Source organism: Schistocerca nitens, chromosome 1, assembly GCF_023898315.1.
Source record: "Schistocerca nitens isolate TAMUIC-IGC-003100 chromosome 1, iqSchNite1.1, whole genome shotgun sequence".
NCBI classification, from domain to species: domain Eukaryota; kingdom Metazoa; phylum Arthropoda; class Insecta; order Orthoptera; family Acrididae; genus Schistocerca; species Schistocerca nitens.
Window position 1 is genome coordinate 880,845,399 of NC_064614.1, and position 18,054 is coordinate 880,863,452.

At 39.4% G+C, this 18,054-nt stretch overlaps 1 protein-coding gene across 7 annotated transcripts in view; it reads right to left on the bottom strand.

Moving 5' to 3' along the window:
* LOC126263777 (AP-1 complex subunit gamma-1) overlaps window positions 1–17,657 on the bottom strand; it is a 200,149-nt gene extending 182,492 nt beyond the window's left edge. For 2 of the 7 annotated variants that reach the window (XM_049960942.1, XM_049960941.1), the window contains exon 1: window positions 17,564–17,657. In XM_049960942.1, coding sequence (XP_049816899.1) covers window positions 17,564–17,619 — 56 coding nt within the window. In that variant the 5' untranslated portion in view covers window positions 17,620–17,657. The other 5 variants (XM_049960947.1, XM_049960943.1, XM_049960946.1 and 2 more) reach the window with 5 other exon arrangements.
* Between the last annotated feature and the right edge of the window lie 397 nt (window positions 17,658–18,054).

Consider the following 18,054-nt stretch of genomic DNA (forward strand, 5'->3'; position numbering starts at 1 on the left):
TGAAATAAATCAAAAGACAGTTTATATTAATATTTGTACAAACAATAAGAGATGACCTATGTACAATACTAAGCTACAACACATAAGACAGATGGCGTATGATCCTTCCTACAAAAAACTAGAAATCACACAAAAAAGATATAGAAAAAAATAGTGTAAAGCGATATCAAAATCAGTTAAACTACAACAATACAATTATTTGGCCTAACTGAGCAAATGAGAAAACGTTCTATGTACGGATGAATTTAAACAATAATGAATAATTAACAAAGAAGCAGTAAAAGCCAAGAGCACAACACAGCTTTGCAGTTGTATCATAAAAGATACCCCAAATTTAGTGAGTGAAGTGCAGGAGGAGGTCTTTCTCTCTCAAATTTCTTTCTTTATGCAACACACTAGCAAGCACTTTATACCGTTGTTTCAGTAACTTCTTGGAATAGCATTTTACTCGAGAAGCAAATTTATAACCACCCCTCAAACACAGCCCATTGTGTACAAAGTGCTTCATATGCTGATAGACTTCTAACCCAATGCCTCTTAACAAGATCCAACATAAAGAGAACAATGACTTAGTGATGGTACTCTAGGAGAAATTCACAGTAATGAGCAATCAGCAATTTTTCAATATTTCAGATCATTTGCAATCATGATGTGCATGTTTCCATAAAAAATGGAATTTCTAAAATGATGGGCTGCTCACATCACTACAAGATATTGAAAAATGTGGATGTATTTTTACAGATATGCGTGAAGCACAACAGATAATTTTTTTGTGGAAGTCAAAGAAATTGACAAGGTGGACCTAGACATATGCAAGTTAGTGTTATATTACTGTCAGCATAATATGTGCATAGGAGGAGCGGCTATAAACACAAAAAGTGGAATAATGTCTCGTGCCACAGTCCTGCAAGTGCTGTACTCCAGTAACAGACCTGGAAACGAAAGATAGCAGTTCTGGCAGTCTACAGACCCCCAACATGAAAGAACTTCATTAAGCACTTAGAGAGGTACTTTGTAGTAATGATTGAGAAGTGTCTGTAAATGGAAATTTCAATACTGACCTGCCAGCAAGACAAATGTTCACTCTGGAATTTCTTGTTCACATGGAAGTGGTGAAGGAATGAACTTTCGCTGGACAGATTAATCTCATTTCCACCTCCAAGGACATGTCAACATGCAGAATACAGGTAAATGGAAAATCAGTATGCACATCAACCGGTACTGCTTCATTCTGCAAAGATGACTGTGTGGTATGGGTTGACAGTATCGCTTATTGTAGGGCCGTATGTTTTCGAGTAGATAAGTCCTGCGGGTCCAGTTACCTTTATGTGACTGGTAAACACTATGAGAGTCTTTTGCATACCAACATCATTCCAACCCTTCAACAGCATGGATGTGTGGGTAGGATCACTTTTATGCAATATGGTGCTCCTCTTCACACTGCACAGACAGGAAGTGGCTGCTGCAGTGGTATTCAGAAATGCTAGAATTATCAGTCATAATTTCCCTACAGATTGGCCATCCGGATTACCTAATTTTAATCTGTTTGACTTCTGGCTGTGGGGTTATCTGAAAGATGTTGTGTTCTATGCTCCAATTGCAAATGTAGCTGAATTGAAGGCAAGCAATGTGCAATACCCTCGAGACACTCTGCTCTGTTGTCAAATACACTTTTTCCCAATTTCAATTTGTGGCAGAAAACAGTAGAGGGCCCACTGAACAAGTTTTGCACCAGTTTCATGACAATTAGACACCAATGCCATTTAGATTTTTATGCGGTTTGGGCACCAAGACGATTGAAAACCAATGGCATTGTGCTTTTTATGTGGCTTTTGGCCCCAGAACAACTAAAATCCACTGTAATTTTGCTGTTTATGCGGTTTGTGGCTTCAGGACACACAAAAGCCAATTTTTCTAATGCAATGAGGTACAATTTTGCCCTGGTGGCTTGGATTATCTAACAGTGCCACGACTGTTGACTGTCGAACTTGTGCAGTCATGCACACTGAACGTATGGATGGTGTAATGTGCAACTCAAACCATAGCTGTTGTATTGTGATTCATCTTGCCATTTGTAGATGACCTCCATCCCATTAAGAGGTTTACAGTGTCTTCTGTTGGAAAAATTTTCATCACTCCCCCCCCCCCCCCCCCCCCCCTGCTCCATGCTTCCTCTGCATCAATTCAAATTTGACATCATTTTGAACAGTGGTCCTCTTTCTACAACATTTTGAAACTGGGAGTTTAATTATAGGCACCCTGTACTTTCTTGAAAAAGCTCTTTTAATACTATGAATCCAGGTAGCCCTCACAACAGACCAGTAACAATAATAGTTGAATCTCAGAAAGGGAGACTAATATCTGGAAACAAGGTATCTTGTGCCACGACGAAAGAGCTTTACTTAATGTAGTTGTTGATTCTGTTTTATGCACAAGATTTCAATGGCCAACCAAGTCAGCTTTAGGTCCTATGAGCTGTGCAGTTATGGGTTCTCACTGCCTGGACTCCAACCAGAAAGGGAATATAACTACACAACTCACAGCACGTGAAGAAGACTGATGGATCAGTCATCGAAAGATTATGCATAAAATGGAATCGACAACTCTGCTTCACAGCTGAAAGCACACCTTGACTGCTACAAACATCTTTACTGTGTCATCAAAATGACAAATAATGTATTACAAATAAAAATTCAAAATTCTAAGAGGCAAGAGCAATTTCAAACATTATTAAACATGAAACAAATACACTCAGGGAGGCAAGCTGTAGTCAAATTTCTGTTGATATCAGTGGTGAGACAAAAAATATGAAATTCAAATCACTGACAACTAAATTCAATGGCTTCTTCCTAACAGTAGCTGAAAACACAGGGACATTATGCTACCCAGTATCAGTACCCCATCGCCCTCAAATTTGAAACCAACTGATGAGTCAGTCAGGGTGTATCTACCGAGGGACACAAGTATGCAGCATTAACATCCATCTGTAAAAGTGGAGGTAAGCAACTGACCTACAATTACACAGCTATCTTCCTCTTAATCATTTTCACAAAAGTTTTGATGAGTTTCCGTGTAATCTTCTCAAGGCCTTTAACTTTGTATATCATAAAGTTCTGAATGGGAAACTAAAACAGTACAACATTCCCCTTTCATTGGCAGATTCTTATCTCAACAATAAAAAACAGAGGTTCATGTTAAGATATGACACAACAGGAATAAGACTAAATTCAGAGTGTGTGTGTGGGGAGGGGGGGGGGGGGGGGAGAAGAAGAAGAATGGTACAAATATATTTAACAAACAACTCAAACGTATTCTCACCAGACACAACCAGAAGAAACAACTTAACCTTCACCTTACAAAGACTGACTACATGTATGCCTATCTAATACTGGGATTCAAGTGACCGGCCCTTTCTTTTTAACTTTCACCAATTTCACTCTCTACATCCCAAGGAAGTAACTATTAGTTCTGAAAGCCAGGCAGTGAATCACTTTGAATTTTATACTTTTTATGTTACTGCTCATTTCTCAACCAGATGGTAATAGTCCAATCAACAATGGAAAATTAGAGGAAAAAACTTCATGTGGTAGGAAAAACTTCATGTGGTAGGAAAAACTTCATGTGGTAGGAAAAAGTGCCATGAACAAGAAATTGATCCTGACGATCAGAGTGACAGCATGGGGATGAGGAGATGGGGGCCTTTAAACATCACTATTCTGGCTCTTCTTGAGTAAGATGAAAACTGTGGTTCCAAGTACAAAATTAAATAACATTAAATTTTCTACAAGAAAGGTTCTTTCTTTTTTTTCTAGTTTCCACACTGTGGGGGATGAAAAACCACAGATGATTAAAAATGTGTTTTAAGGGAATTAAAATAATATTCATTTATAAATGAAGTGGTTAAGGACAAATACTAAATGTAAATACCACATCTAAAGGTTGTAGAGCTGTATTAACTGTGTTCAGAGGTATAACATGATGGAGGGTAGAAACATAAGGAAGGTAGGTCACACTATTTTTGTCCATGCACTTCCCTCCTTCACAGGTCTGTAAACTGAAAAGTGAGCAAGAGATTCCCCACTCTCTCTACCCCACTACATCACAAGAAGCAACTACAGGGTTTTTCACAAAGTTACACTGACCCTTCCACAGTTTGTCTTACAAATCACTGACAATGTGGTGTGCAGAAATGCCTGGAGAGGTTGTTTATTTTCCACAAATTGCGCTAAAAATACATGGAATACAGATATGACTTACTAAAAATATTGAAACAAGAAATCCAAAAGGACAGAATCTACGTAATCTCTGCGTACTGTTTCATACATCGTAAGAGAAAATTGGTACTCTGTCATCCTGTACAGCAGTTGGGGCTTTCTTCTGGTAAAGGCGACTTCCTCCGCCATGACTGCAGCTTGCTTTTCAGTTTACAGACAAACTATACCTTCCCATCATTTCCTGACCAATTTGCTCTTCTGAGCCTTTGTTTGTATGGCAAAATTATTTTCAGTTTTTTAAGAGTGTACTGATTTGCTGTTGATAAGTGAGCTATTCTGGAAAAAAATAAAAAAAAGACTGCCAAAGCTGTCAAGCGTCTACCACAATGAACAGCCTCCCCTATGTGTAGCCTTCTGTCAATACGTATTTTATTATCTGTTGATTTTACTGTCTCTACCAATCCTGTTCAAGAAGTGACCTGGTGAGCATGAGCACTCACACTTGTTTGCCACCTGGGTAGTGAGTGCTTACGGTAAAATGTACTGTCAGGCATAAATACATATTGCAGGGGAAGTGCAAATTGTGTGCTGTCTTCATAGGAATGACCGTGTGTTACGTCTGCCATAACCTCAGCTGCAAGTGTGTGTACTTAATGCTGCAGTGCTGAAAGTGGAGGTTAGCTGTTTTTAAATTGATGAAAAGCAGTACAGTGGGCAGGTTAGGAACTTCAAAAGACATATCAACGTCAATTTACAACAATCTGTGTAGGATGTCTAGCTACAGTGTGACAGGCAGATGCATGATATTTTTTTTTATAAAGTAAGTCCTGCAGTAAATTTCCACAACTTCACGAGTTTACAGCTGCAATTATGTCGATGTCTGGAACTACATAATTCTGAGAAACAAAACTTTTTCTCAGTGAAAAGAACGAAATCTACCCACAGGAACCTGCTCATAGATTGCAACTTAAAAGTTCACCTTCGGATAAGCAGGGCTTAGAGAAAGGGTCCTGACACTGATGTTTTAGTAAAAAGCAAAATAAACAGAATTCACTGATAGCCAGTGTTTTTATGGATAATATGCAAATAAAATAGTCATGAAATAGAAGTTTATATCAATTTGAACTTTGTCCGAAAATGACACTCCATTATAAGGCTGCATTAGTAATAAGAAATATCATGTTTCCTACTTAGCTGCCCCATATACTTTGCTTCATCAATTAAAAGAAATGTTGTTGTTGTTGTGATCTTCAGTCCTGAGACTGGTTTTATGCAGCTCTCCATGCTACTCTATCCTGTGCAAGTTTCTTCATCTCCCAGTACCTACTGCAGCCTACATCCTTCTGAATCTGTTTAGTGTATTCTTCTCTTGGTCTCCCTCTACGATTTTTACCCTCCACACTGCCCTCAAATGCTAAGTTTGTGATCCCTTGATGCCTCAGAACATGTCCTACCAACCGATCCCTTCTTCTAGTCAAGTTGTGCCACAAATTTCTCTTCTCCCCAATCCTATTCGATACCTCCTCATTAGTTACGTGATCTACCCACCTAATCTTCAACATTCTTCTGTTGCACCACATTTCAAAAGCTTCTATTCTCTTCTTGTCCAAACTATTTATCGTCCATGTTTCACTTCCATACATGACTACACTCCATACAAATACTTTCAGAAACGACTTCCTGACACTTAAATCTATACTCGATGTTAACAAATTTCTCTTCTTCAGAAACGATTTCCTCACCATTGCCAGTCTACATTTTATATCCTCTCTACTTCGACCATCATAAGTTATTTTGCTCCCCAAATAGCAAAAGTCCTTTACTCCTTTAAGTGTCTCATTTCCTAATCTAATTCCCTCAGTATCACCCGATTTAATTTGACTACATTCCATTATCCTAGTTTTACTTTTGTTGATGTTCATCTTACACTCTCCTTTCACGACACTGTCCATTTCGTTCAACTGCTCTTCCAAGTCCTTTGCGGTCTCTGACAGAATTACAATGTAATCGGCGAACCTCACAGTTTTTATTTCTTCTCCCTGGATTTTAATGCCTACTCCGAACTTTTCTTTTGTTTCCTTTATTGCTTGCTCAATATACAGATTGAATAACATTGGGGAAAGGCTACAACCCTGTCTCACTTCCTTCCCCATCACTGCTTCCCTTTCATGTCCCTCGATTCTTATAACTGCCATCTGGTTTCTGTACAAATTGTAAATAGCCTTTCGCTCCCTGTATTTTACCCCTGCCACCTTTAGAATTTGAAATAAATTTGAATATAAATTTCATTTTATTGTCATTTTTCAACCGTGTAACTGTCTTGGGAAATAAATTTGCTACAAAAGGCATTAATCAGCAACAGTGAAGTGATATCTCCACAGAACTAATAAAATGCCATAGAATAGACTCGTTGATAATAGTTTCTCATGACGAGCTACCTTGTTTTGATTCCTTCTCCCCTCCCCGCCGTATCCTCCCATCCACCACCACCACTACATGCCATGAACCAGTCAGTTGTTTATTGCTCAGGCCTGAGCATGAGCCAGCTTACGAAAGCAGATTAGTGAACAGGTTCAGTTTCTACTATCAATGGCTGGTATACTTTTCACACCTTCAGGGGTATCAAATGTATCATCCAACCTTCAGCTCTCCTAATATCTAAAGGAATCCAGATGTCTAAATCAGCTCCCTCTGCAAGAAAAGTAGGTTACCTAGGTGTTATGGAACTTCATGTATTTTAAAATAAGTCAAGCAATGCATTACAGCAGATTACTGTACAACACGATCATTTTCATCCCATATGATGGTCGAAGTAGAGAGGATATAAAATGGAGACTGGCAATGGCAAGGAAAGCATTTCTGAAGAAGAAAAATTTGTTAACATTGAGTATAGATTTAAGTGTCAGGAAGTCGTTTCTGAAAGTATTTGTATGGAGTGTAGCCATGTATGGAAGTGAAACATGGACGATAAATAGTTTGGACAAGAAGAGAATAGAAGCTTTCGAAATGTGGTGCTACAGAAGAATGCTGAAGATTAGATGGGTAAATCACATAACTAATGAGGAGCTACTGAATAGGATTGGGGAAAAAGAGATGATTGTGGCACAACTTGACTTGAAGAAGGGATCGGTTGGTAGGACATGTTCTGAGGCATCAAGGGATCACCAATTTAGTACTGGAGGGCAGCGTGGAGGGTAAAAATCACAGAGGGAGACCAAGAGAAGAATACACTAAACAGATTCAGAAGGATGTAGGCTGCAGTAGGTACTGGGAGATGAAGAAACTTGCACAGGATAGAGTAGCATGGAGAGCTGCATAAAACCAGTCTCAGGACTGAAGATCACAACAACAACAACAACAACAAGACATATTGACGCCCACATTACAAGTTACAATGTGAATGTCTGGTAAGTGGCTCCACTTAGTGTAATCCACTGTCCTAGTGCCAGCAGTTCCTAAATGGAAGAGAATTATGAATTCTACTAATAATACAAAGATGAAAGATGGGCTGTAGCTTTCTGGTCATTCATTAATCAATGAGAGTTGTGCAATTTGGAGTAATGTGCCACATTTGCCAACACAGTCCCTTTCCTACCACTGTTACATAGGTCAATGACAACTAGCCTTTATTTATAGGGACATATTTTAAATAAATATGCACTTAATGACTACAAATAAAAATTCAGTGAACCGAAAATAACTTCATTTTGTAGACCTATGAAGGAGGGAAGTGCACAATCACAATCTGGTGACTACACCTCCTATCTCTCCATGCTGTTACAACCACAGACCACAATTTACACCACAATACAGCTCTACTGAGCTTAGACATATCACACATATTTAATAATTGTCCTTAACCACTTGATTTACAAAAACAACATTTTAATCCTCTTAAAACACAATTTTTAATACTAGCTGTGATTGTTCCATCCCTGCAATTCAGAAGCTAGAGGAAAAATGAATAGGATCTTTCTTGTAGAAAATTTGACGTACTTCAATTTTATACTGGGACTACGTGGTTTTTGACTTACTCAAGAAGAACCTAAAAAGGGCTCTTTAAATGCTCCCACCCCCTCACCACATGCACCAACCCCACTGGCCAGGACTGGTTTATTGTTCATGGCACTATCTCCTACCACTGTACAAAAATTATGACTATTGTGTATCATAATTCTCAACTGGATTTTCCTTTGTTAGAAAAGGGTCATATAATGTAGTTGCAAAGAAATAAAGATGACTTTCAGGTACCAGAAGTAGACATCAATAGGGGTAAACTACATGAGCCACACATGTCAAGATCCTAGACAGTTAATAAACTGGGGTGGTACGAGAATGTAGACAACATAATGAAAAAATTCAGATCTTCCTGCTTTGCACTTAGAAATTCCTTTCATTGTGTCAACAACATACAACAGGATTGCTACCAACCTTTTTTCCATAATTTCACTCGATGCTTTCCTCTGTCAATCTTCTGGGAAAATGCAGCTAAGTTAAAAGATGTATTTGTTCTTCAAAAGGGTACAAAGTGAACTTTGTATAAAGATGATAACCATGTATGTTGTGGAAGCCTGTTTCAGGGAGCTACAGATTGTTTCACATATGTGGCAATACATCATACAGTCCTATTCATAATTGTAATTAATAACAAGAGTTAATTCAGGATGAACTCTGCAATCTACAATCACAATACCAGGTATAACACAGCTTCAGTAGATTATGCATTGCTGTCTTGTAGTTTGAATAATCTGGTGTAAAACTTTTTAACAGGCTGCCAGTAGATATCGAGCACGAAATTAAGTGAAAGAATATCTGATTAGCCACTAATCCTATAATTTATCAGAATATATGGACTCAAGGATTCAGATTCTACATAACTCTACATTAAACTAATTTTTAACTTAAGCAATTGGGCCTCAGTAGACAGCTGACAGTGAGTGATATGTGTAAAGCTATGTAAATGCTTGGTCTCAAGTATCAGATTAAAACAGCTGAGTAATATGAAGTAGTATAAGAGAAGGGGCAATAGCTTTTTTCAAAGTAGCTGTTTTTCTCCAAAAGTACATAAAGAAAATAATCAAGTCAGTCCCTAATCAAATAAGTCCCCTACTTATCTGTATGAATAGGTTAGCACTGGTCATCTGTTGCCAGTATATTTTACAGAAGTGGCAAGCAATAGGTGTTTCTGTTTGGCACATTCCAGTTCCTTGAAGTCTCTCCATTATGACGGGATTTACAGAATATGATGTGTGAATGTATGACTTGGCATAACACTGCTTGTATTTTATCAAACATTCCCCACAATTGCAGAATTTACACTCTCATGCATGAATTATGACCATTTTCATTACAGCTAGGTAAGTGTATGCAGGCCTATTCTTATGCAACAATCTGGAATGTAAAATGTCACTTTACAGAAAACCTTATATGCTAGAGGAAATGCCAAGGTTTACGAGCTTCAGCACAGCGACTCGGTAAAGGGCTGCTCAAGAAGTCACCCACTGTTACCAAAGACCTTTCATTGTGAATGATACCTTTAAAGCCTATAAATGCAATGGCAAATTAGAATACAAGGCTTCTGTAAGAAATATTGGTCTCCAAAAATCAACTGGACTGACAATGCCATTTCCACCATATCCTTTGAAAACTGCAATTTAAAATGATACTTATCTTAGGAACTTTACAATACATTTGTTTGCATGATCATCTTCTGCAGCAGCTGTTAAAATCACTTACTTCTGATTATCTTGAACTTACTGCAATTTAATTAAAGAGAATTACACCAGATGTGTTTTGCTGTTATTTATAAAACATCTTCTGTGGTTATTCTGCAAATTGGATAAATATATATTTGTTCATTTTTGGTTGTTTTAGGTTAAAAACAAGGTTTTATTTATAAAGTTAGTGTGCAAGTTATGGTGTTTCTTTACACATTCTGCTGCTTCTCTCCTTGCTAGCAGAGGGTTATGTCGAAAGACTTTGATTCACATATACACTTGGCAGTTTTTACCACACATTTGACATATATTGAAAACCGACAACAACAGACACAATCACACATGAGACATCACAACACCCCAGTTCCCAAAGCAGGCAGCACTTAGATACATGCTCCACAGACTAAACACAGTACCATTTGATACAGATAATTACAAAAAGAAAAAAAAAAAGAAAAAAAAAACAAAGAAAAGAAACTAATACCACAAAACAAATAGCCATGAACAATGGATACAGAGAGAACTTAGGAACAAAACTGAACAAGAAAATCAAGAAGGAAAAAAGGAACAATACAAGGACGAAATCGTACACAAACAAACACACACAAAATATAAGAACAACAGAAAGCATGAAAGAAACAGAAATGGTACACAATGACATACAACCACAAATACACAACAGAATATTGAATATTTCCAAAACACAAGGTGTAAAAACAACCCACCAAATCAATAACTCAATCCAGAAATAGACTACTTCCCAAAAACAATAGGAAAACTTGATCTGTACCAGAAATCAGGGCTATAGCAACTGAAATGAAATACATGTGATGGAAGATACATAGGTAAAACCAGGAGGGTATTTAACATCAGATACAAGGAACATGTAAGAGCAATCATTCAACTTTTGCAGAACACTTGCACCAACACCAACAAAAAATTACCAGCAGAGACACAGACATGGAAATCATAAGGATAAACAACAACAAAAAATACCTCCTCACCTTACAAGGAAACTACCCTATTCAAAAAACCATGACAGGAAAGAAACAAACGATAAGACCAACTTGGCAAACCATACATTCTTTAAACTGACTGACCCTTAATACAACATTAAATGTACACATATTATCACAGGCTCCATTTACCACTACTATCTATCCTCCCAGAATCTTTCCTATAATCACTATCCAGGCCCATCCACTCCCCCCCCCCCCCCCACCCAAAATATATATATATATATATATATATATATATATATATATATATATATATATATATATATATATATATATATATATATATAACAGAGGGAAACATTCCACGTGGAAAAAATATATCTAAAAAGAAAGATGATGAGACTTACCAAACAAAAGCGCTGGCAGGTCGATAGACACACAAACAAACACAAATATACACATAAAAATTCTAGCTTTCGCAACAAACTGTTGCCTCATCAGGAAAGAGGGAAGGAGAGGGAAAGACGAAAGGATGTGGGTTTTAAGGGAGGGGGTAAGGAGTCATTCCAATCCCGGGAGCGGAAAGACTTACCTTAGGGGGAAAAAAGGACGGGTATACACTCGCACACACACACATATCCATCCACACATACAGACACAAGCAGACATATTTAAAGACAAAGAGTTTGGGCAGAGATGTCAGTCGAGGTGGAAGAGTAGAGGCAAAGAAGTTGTTGAGAGACAGGTGAGGTATGAGTGGCGGCAACTTGAAATTAGCGGAGATTGAGGCCTGGCGGATAACGAGAAGAGAGGATATACTGAAGGGCAAGTTCCCATCTCCGGAGTTCGGATAGGTTGGTGTTGGTGGGAAGTATCCAGATAACCCGGACGGTGTAACACTGTGCCAAGATGTGCTGGCTGTGCACCAAGGCATGTTTAGCCACAGGGTGATCCTCATTACCAACAAACACTGTCTGCCTGTGTCCATTCATGCGAATGGACAGTTTGTTGCTGGTCATTCCCACATAGAATGCATCACAGTGTAGGCAGGTCAGTTGGTAAATCACGTGGGTGCTTTCACACGTGGCTCTGCCTTTGATCGTGTACACCTTCCGGGTTACAGGACTGGAGTAGGTGGTGGTGGGAGGGTGCATGGGACAGGTTTTGCACCGGGGGCGGTTACAAGGATAGGAGCCAGAGGGTAGGGAAGGTGGTTTGGGGATTTCATAGGGATGAACTAACAGGTTACGAAGGTTAGGTGGACGGCGGAAAGACACTCTTGGCGGAGTGGGGAGGATTTCATGAAGGATGGATCTCATTTCAGGGCAGGATTTGAGGAAGTCGTATCCCTGCTGGAGAGCCACATTCAGAGTCTGGTCCAGTCCCGGAAAGTATCCTGTCACAAGTGGGGCACTTTTGTGGTTCTTCTGTGGGGGATTCTGGGTTTGAGGGGATGAGGAAGTGGCTCTGGTTATTTGCTTCTGTACCAGGCCGGGAGGGTAGTTGCGGGATGAGAAAGCTGTTGTCAGGTTGTTGGTGTAATGTTTCAGGGATTCCGGACTGGAGCAGATTCGTTTGCCACGAAGACCTAGGCTGTAGGGAAGGGACCGTTTGATGTGGAATGGGTGGCAGCAACAGTACCTCCATTATGACAGCTGCCACCCATTCCACATCAAACGGTCCCTTCCCTACAGCCTAGGTCTTCGTGGCAAACGAATCTGCTCCAGTCCGGAATCCCTGAAACATTACACCAACAACCTGACAACAGCTTTCTCATCCCGCAACTACCCTCCCGGCCTGGTACAGAAGCAAATAACCAGAGCCACTTCCTCATCCCCTCAAACCCAGAATCCCCCACAGAAGAACCACAAAAGTGCCCCACTTGTGACAGGATACTTTCCGGGACTGGACCAGACTCTGAATGTGGCTCTCCAGCAGGGATACGACTTCCTCAAATCCTGCCCTGAAATGAGATCCATCCTTCATGAAATCCTCCCCACTCCGCCAAGAGTGTCTTTCCGCCGTCCACCTAACCTTCGTAACCTGTTAGTTCATCCCTATGAAATCCCCAAACCACCTTCCCTACCCTCTGGCTCCTATCCTTGTAACCGCCCCCGGTGCAAAACCTGTCCCATGCACCCTCCCACCACCACCTACTCCAGTCCTGTAACCCGGAAGGTGTACACGATCAAAGGCAGAGCCACGTGTGAAAGCACCCACGTGATTTACCAACTGACCTGCCTACACTGTGATGCATTCTATGTGGGAATGACCAGCAACAAACTGTCCATTCGCATGAATGGACACAGGCAGACAGTGTTTGTTGGTAATGAGGATCACCCTGTGGCTAAACATGCCTTGGTGCACAGCCAGCACATCTTGGCACAGTGTTACACCGTCCGGGTTATCTGGATACTTCCCACCAACACCAACCTATCCGAACTCCGGAGATGGGAACTTGCCCTTCAGTATATCCTCTCTTCTCGTTATCCGCCAGGCCTCAATCTCCGCTAATTTCAAGTTGCCGCCACTCATACCTCACCTGTCGCTCAACAACTTCTTTGCCTCTACTCTTCCACCTCGACTGACATCTCTGCCCAAACTCTTTGTCTTTAAATATGTCTGCTTGTGTCTGTATGTGTGGATGGATATGTGTGTGTGTGCGAGTGTATACCCGTCCTTTTTTCCCCCTAAGGTAAGTCTTTCCGCTCCCGGGATTGGAATGACTCCTTACCCCCTCCCTTAAAACCCACATCCTTTCGTCTTTCCCTCTCCTTCCCTCTTTCCTGATGAGGCAACAGTTTGTTGCGAAAGCTAGAATTTTTATGTGTATATTTGTGTTTGTTTGTGTGTCTATCGACCTGCCAGCGCTTTTGTTTGGTAAGTCTCATCATCTTTCTTTTTAGATATATATATATATATATATTCACTAATTTACACACACACACACACACACACACACACACACACACAGCTTCACAGGTTGGCAACATTCAGTGTGTGAATGAAAACAAATGAACAGACATAAACAAACAGAGTGATAAACACACAACTTCAGTTCAGTTTACCAAAGTGAAGTGTAAATAATGCAGCACCAGATATACTGCAGCGCGGGAAAAACTGGCAAGTGCATATATGAATCGAAGTCTTGTGATGTCAATCCACTGCTGGCAAGGAGTGAAGAAGCAGAATATGTAAGGAAATACCATAAGTAGTTTGCACACAACTAAAAAAAAAAAAAAAAAACTGCAGTTGGCTGAAGACAGATAACCAATAGTAACTGACTTAGGAACTTTGTTTACAGACTCCACACTTGTACGAACATGTATGTTTTTCAGAGCGCTAATAGCAGTTTTACTTTTCTGTGACTAACACACATGAAAATAGACTTAAGTGGTTGCAAAGAACACACTTCTTGTATTCGCCCACCTCCAAGATGACTTGATGCTCTCCTCTGGTCTTGACCACACATCAATCTCTGGATACACACTATGACTAATATTCTTGATCATGTTATTTCATCTGACCCTACAATTTAGACCCTTACTGCTCAGTCCAATTCCTGGTTAACAATTCCCAGAAGTGTTAGCAGATGTCCCATAAACAAGTTTCTTTTTTACTAATGCAGAGCTATTAAACAACAAATCACTTAAGAGACTGCTTAAAGTTCTCTTGCAAGATACTCTTACTGATAATCATTCACAGAATGAGAGTTTGATAGCAAAGGAGGACAAGTTATGGAGAACATGCTCTCCATTTCTTTTTAATGTGCCAGGTATAATTTAGCTAAAGATGAGAACATCACAGAAATTGTTACTTCATAACCATGGCCCAAAATAATCATCAAAATGCAGCTACAAATACTATTCACACAATTCAACCTGAGGCAAAAGTTATGTACTTGAGCCCCCATAGGATTTTTCAGTATAGTATGGACATACACACTAGACTTCAATGTTGGTCAATATGTTACCGCAACCAAATTTTTTGCTTTCACATTTGGTTTCACTAATTCACAACTAAGCTGTCACCTTACAACCTAACTTAGACCTCAGGCTGCACTCCAGATCAGTCTGTCACCACAATCAAGATTGCAGGGAGGAGGGGCGTCCAATATGTAACATTAGCCCAAGCAGACACTCGGCACATTAGCTGATGGGAGCAACTGTAAATGGGAAAAGACTTTACGGTTGTTCCCATTGGCCACTGCTCCTGATCAACAACTTGGAGTTGCCAAGTACCATAAAATGCCCTTCGGCATTTAAGGAGTATTTGAGTAGCACAATAACACTGCCCCTGTTGAGATTAATACACACAAATGAAATTCTTCTTTTTCCAGTTTGTTATTAGTAATCCACTTGGCGTTATGCATCAAGTTACAAATTTTAATGTTTATCATACATGTGGAGCTAATCAGATGTAACTATTATTTTTGCAATATTTATTTTTTGTTCCCTCTATTTGTAAACGTAAACTCTGTGTAGTGGTGAAATAAATAATACCTGCACGAAAACACATCAAGATTTTTTTTTTCTACAAGACGCAAGATGACCGACTTCAAACATATTCCACATGTATGTGATGGAAACACATTCCCACTTTCTTTTAAGTGCCTATTTGTTTAAGAAATTCTGGCCTCCAGAATAAAATGCAGGCTACACAGGAATAAATGCCTGGCTTATCAATGAAGTTTGTCTCTGTTAAATTAGAATAAAATGGCCCATGTTCACGAAATTAACCAGAAATGATCACTATCATAGGCAGATTTGAATGTATACATTCCTGCCTTCCATAATACACTCATAGTAATAAAGTATCCAAGATATCAAAAGAGTAAAAACTTTAATCACCTTAAGACAAAGGCTTACACTACACACCATCAACACAGCAAAACTTAAGTATACAGACATCTTTCGAGAACATTTTTCCTTGTTTCTGTGACCAGTAACACTAAGATGTTACTTCACGTCCCTCACAGCTGTTCTGGTTATTGGCATAATCTTCAATCATACAACAGTCTTGTACTGTTCACACCACACAACTAGTATGGTTAGCAAATCTAGTCACTCCTTATTTACCACAACCAATTACATCCCATACATGTACACACATTACATACATATTTAACTGTTTTCAAACTGCTGTGCAAAAGTGCTATTTGTTAGTACCAAGGCCCACATGCAATACATTCACTGGCATGCATATCACACATTGCTTGTTAAAACAAAGCTGGCCATCACAAGACCTGTCAATACAAATTACCTAATTCAGTCATATGGAAGAGTATTTTCTTTCAATCCAAAGATGGAAGCAACTGTGTTTGAGTGCATCAACCAAATAACCTCCACCCTACAAAATAATAATATTCGTTAATATTTCTGTCTATGATTACCCATGGTCAGAGGTATTCATGTTTCCTCTTCAGAATGTGTACAAGGGGTGGTGGTGGTGGTGGTGATGATGAAACGGTATCTGCAGTAACAGCACAGACAGATGCAAGATGCCTGGGTAATACATGAAAAATTACAGTGAATATTCACAAAGTCTGCCTGTGACTAAACAAGCATGAATTGTAATACGTGTTTAATGACGGAATTCAAAACAATGTGCTGGAGCTATCAAACCTAACGAATGTTTACATTAGCAAGACTAACAGCCTGTACCGCAATGTACTTTCCAGTCCGCACAAAGCAAGTATTTTCTCATGCTTGTACTTAACAGAAAGCGACAGGACGGTAGGCTGACATAAGCTCGGTTTTTATTTAACCGATAAAAACATTCTTAAACAGGCATATCTTTACAAGAAGTCGCCTGCACTGACAGCTTATCGCTCATTACTTCATAATAAAAACATACGTCTTTTCCTAACTTCCACTTGTAACGGCAACACTTACTGTTAACAATGTATGTATAGTTGTACTAGTAACCACACTTCAAGGCAACTTTTCACAGATCATTCCTCCGGTCTCAGCTGGTCTAACCACTAACCACATACACAAGATGGCAGTCACTCCCAGTGACGTAGTCCTAAACAACACACTGTGTGTATAGACATCTTAGCATGAAAGTATTTTACTACAGTTTTCAGCACAATATGGCATTCAAAAATATGCGTCTACATTTATAATTGTAATAGAAATTAAGACATTCGCAAATCCAATATTTTTGTTGACTAAAGTTGTCCCGACACTTTCAAGTGTGACCTATCTTCCACAGAAGCGTCTTACGTGGTATCAAGCGATGGTGTGCGTAGCGCTTTTTCTGCATGGATGCAGGAAACTGTAGTTTCAAAAATCGAATGTTTATATTAAAATGACAAACAGCATGTAATGGGTTGTATTTTCAAGTCCGTACAGAGCAAGTGTTATCCCACGCTCTTAACGGTGCTTCAAAGAATGCGACCGGGCGGTAGGCTGACATAAGCTCAAATTTTATTTAACAGATAAAAATATTTTTGACTGTCCACATGTTCCACGAGAAGTCGCCTGCAGTGACATCTTATCGAGGCTGGGGAACAAGCCCTTGAATCTGTTATACAACGCTAAAACAAAACAAAAATGACTATAATGGCATGAACGGGAAGTCTATTACGGAGCACTTCATACTATGTACCTGAAATGCAAAGCCTCCCGCGTCCGAAGTCAATACTAGTTCTTGACAAGAGGTATCTTACCTCCTGTTCAACTCCGGAGGTAGAATGCCAGGTTCCGTCTCGTAATACGCCCACATCACGAACTTCTTTCTTACACGCGCAGACTACATTGAATGAACTCCAGTGCTATTCCAACGTTTAGCAGATTACCGATTTATCGTCTATCGCTTATCAGTATACTCTTTTATCTCTGTTATCTACCTCACAGCTGAAACAGGTGTCCGTACAAGGTAGAAAGAAGAACGCAGGAATCGCGAAGTGCATTATGCTGTGCAGTCGCATTGTGTCAACACATCGCAGCAAATACACATCGGAAAAACGCAACCATCAACTCATAACACAATACATCTGTTTGCAACGAATCATCGAACCTAACAAAGCTTCAAACTATGGGCAAAACATCGAAATTTTAATCACTGTATTGTATGAGTAATCATTCAGATAGAAAGTAAAGCACTGAATCATCATAGCCACAAGTACACACTATAAAGTACGATAAATTTATAGTGATA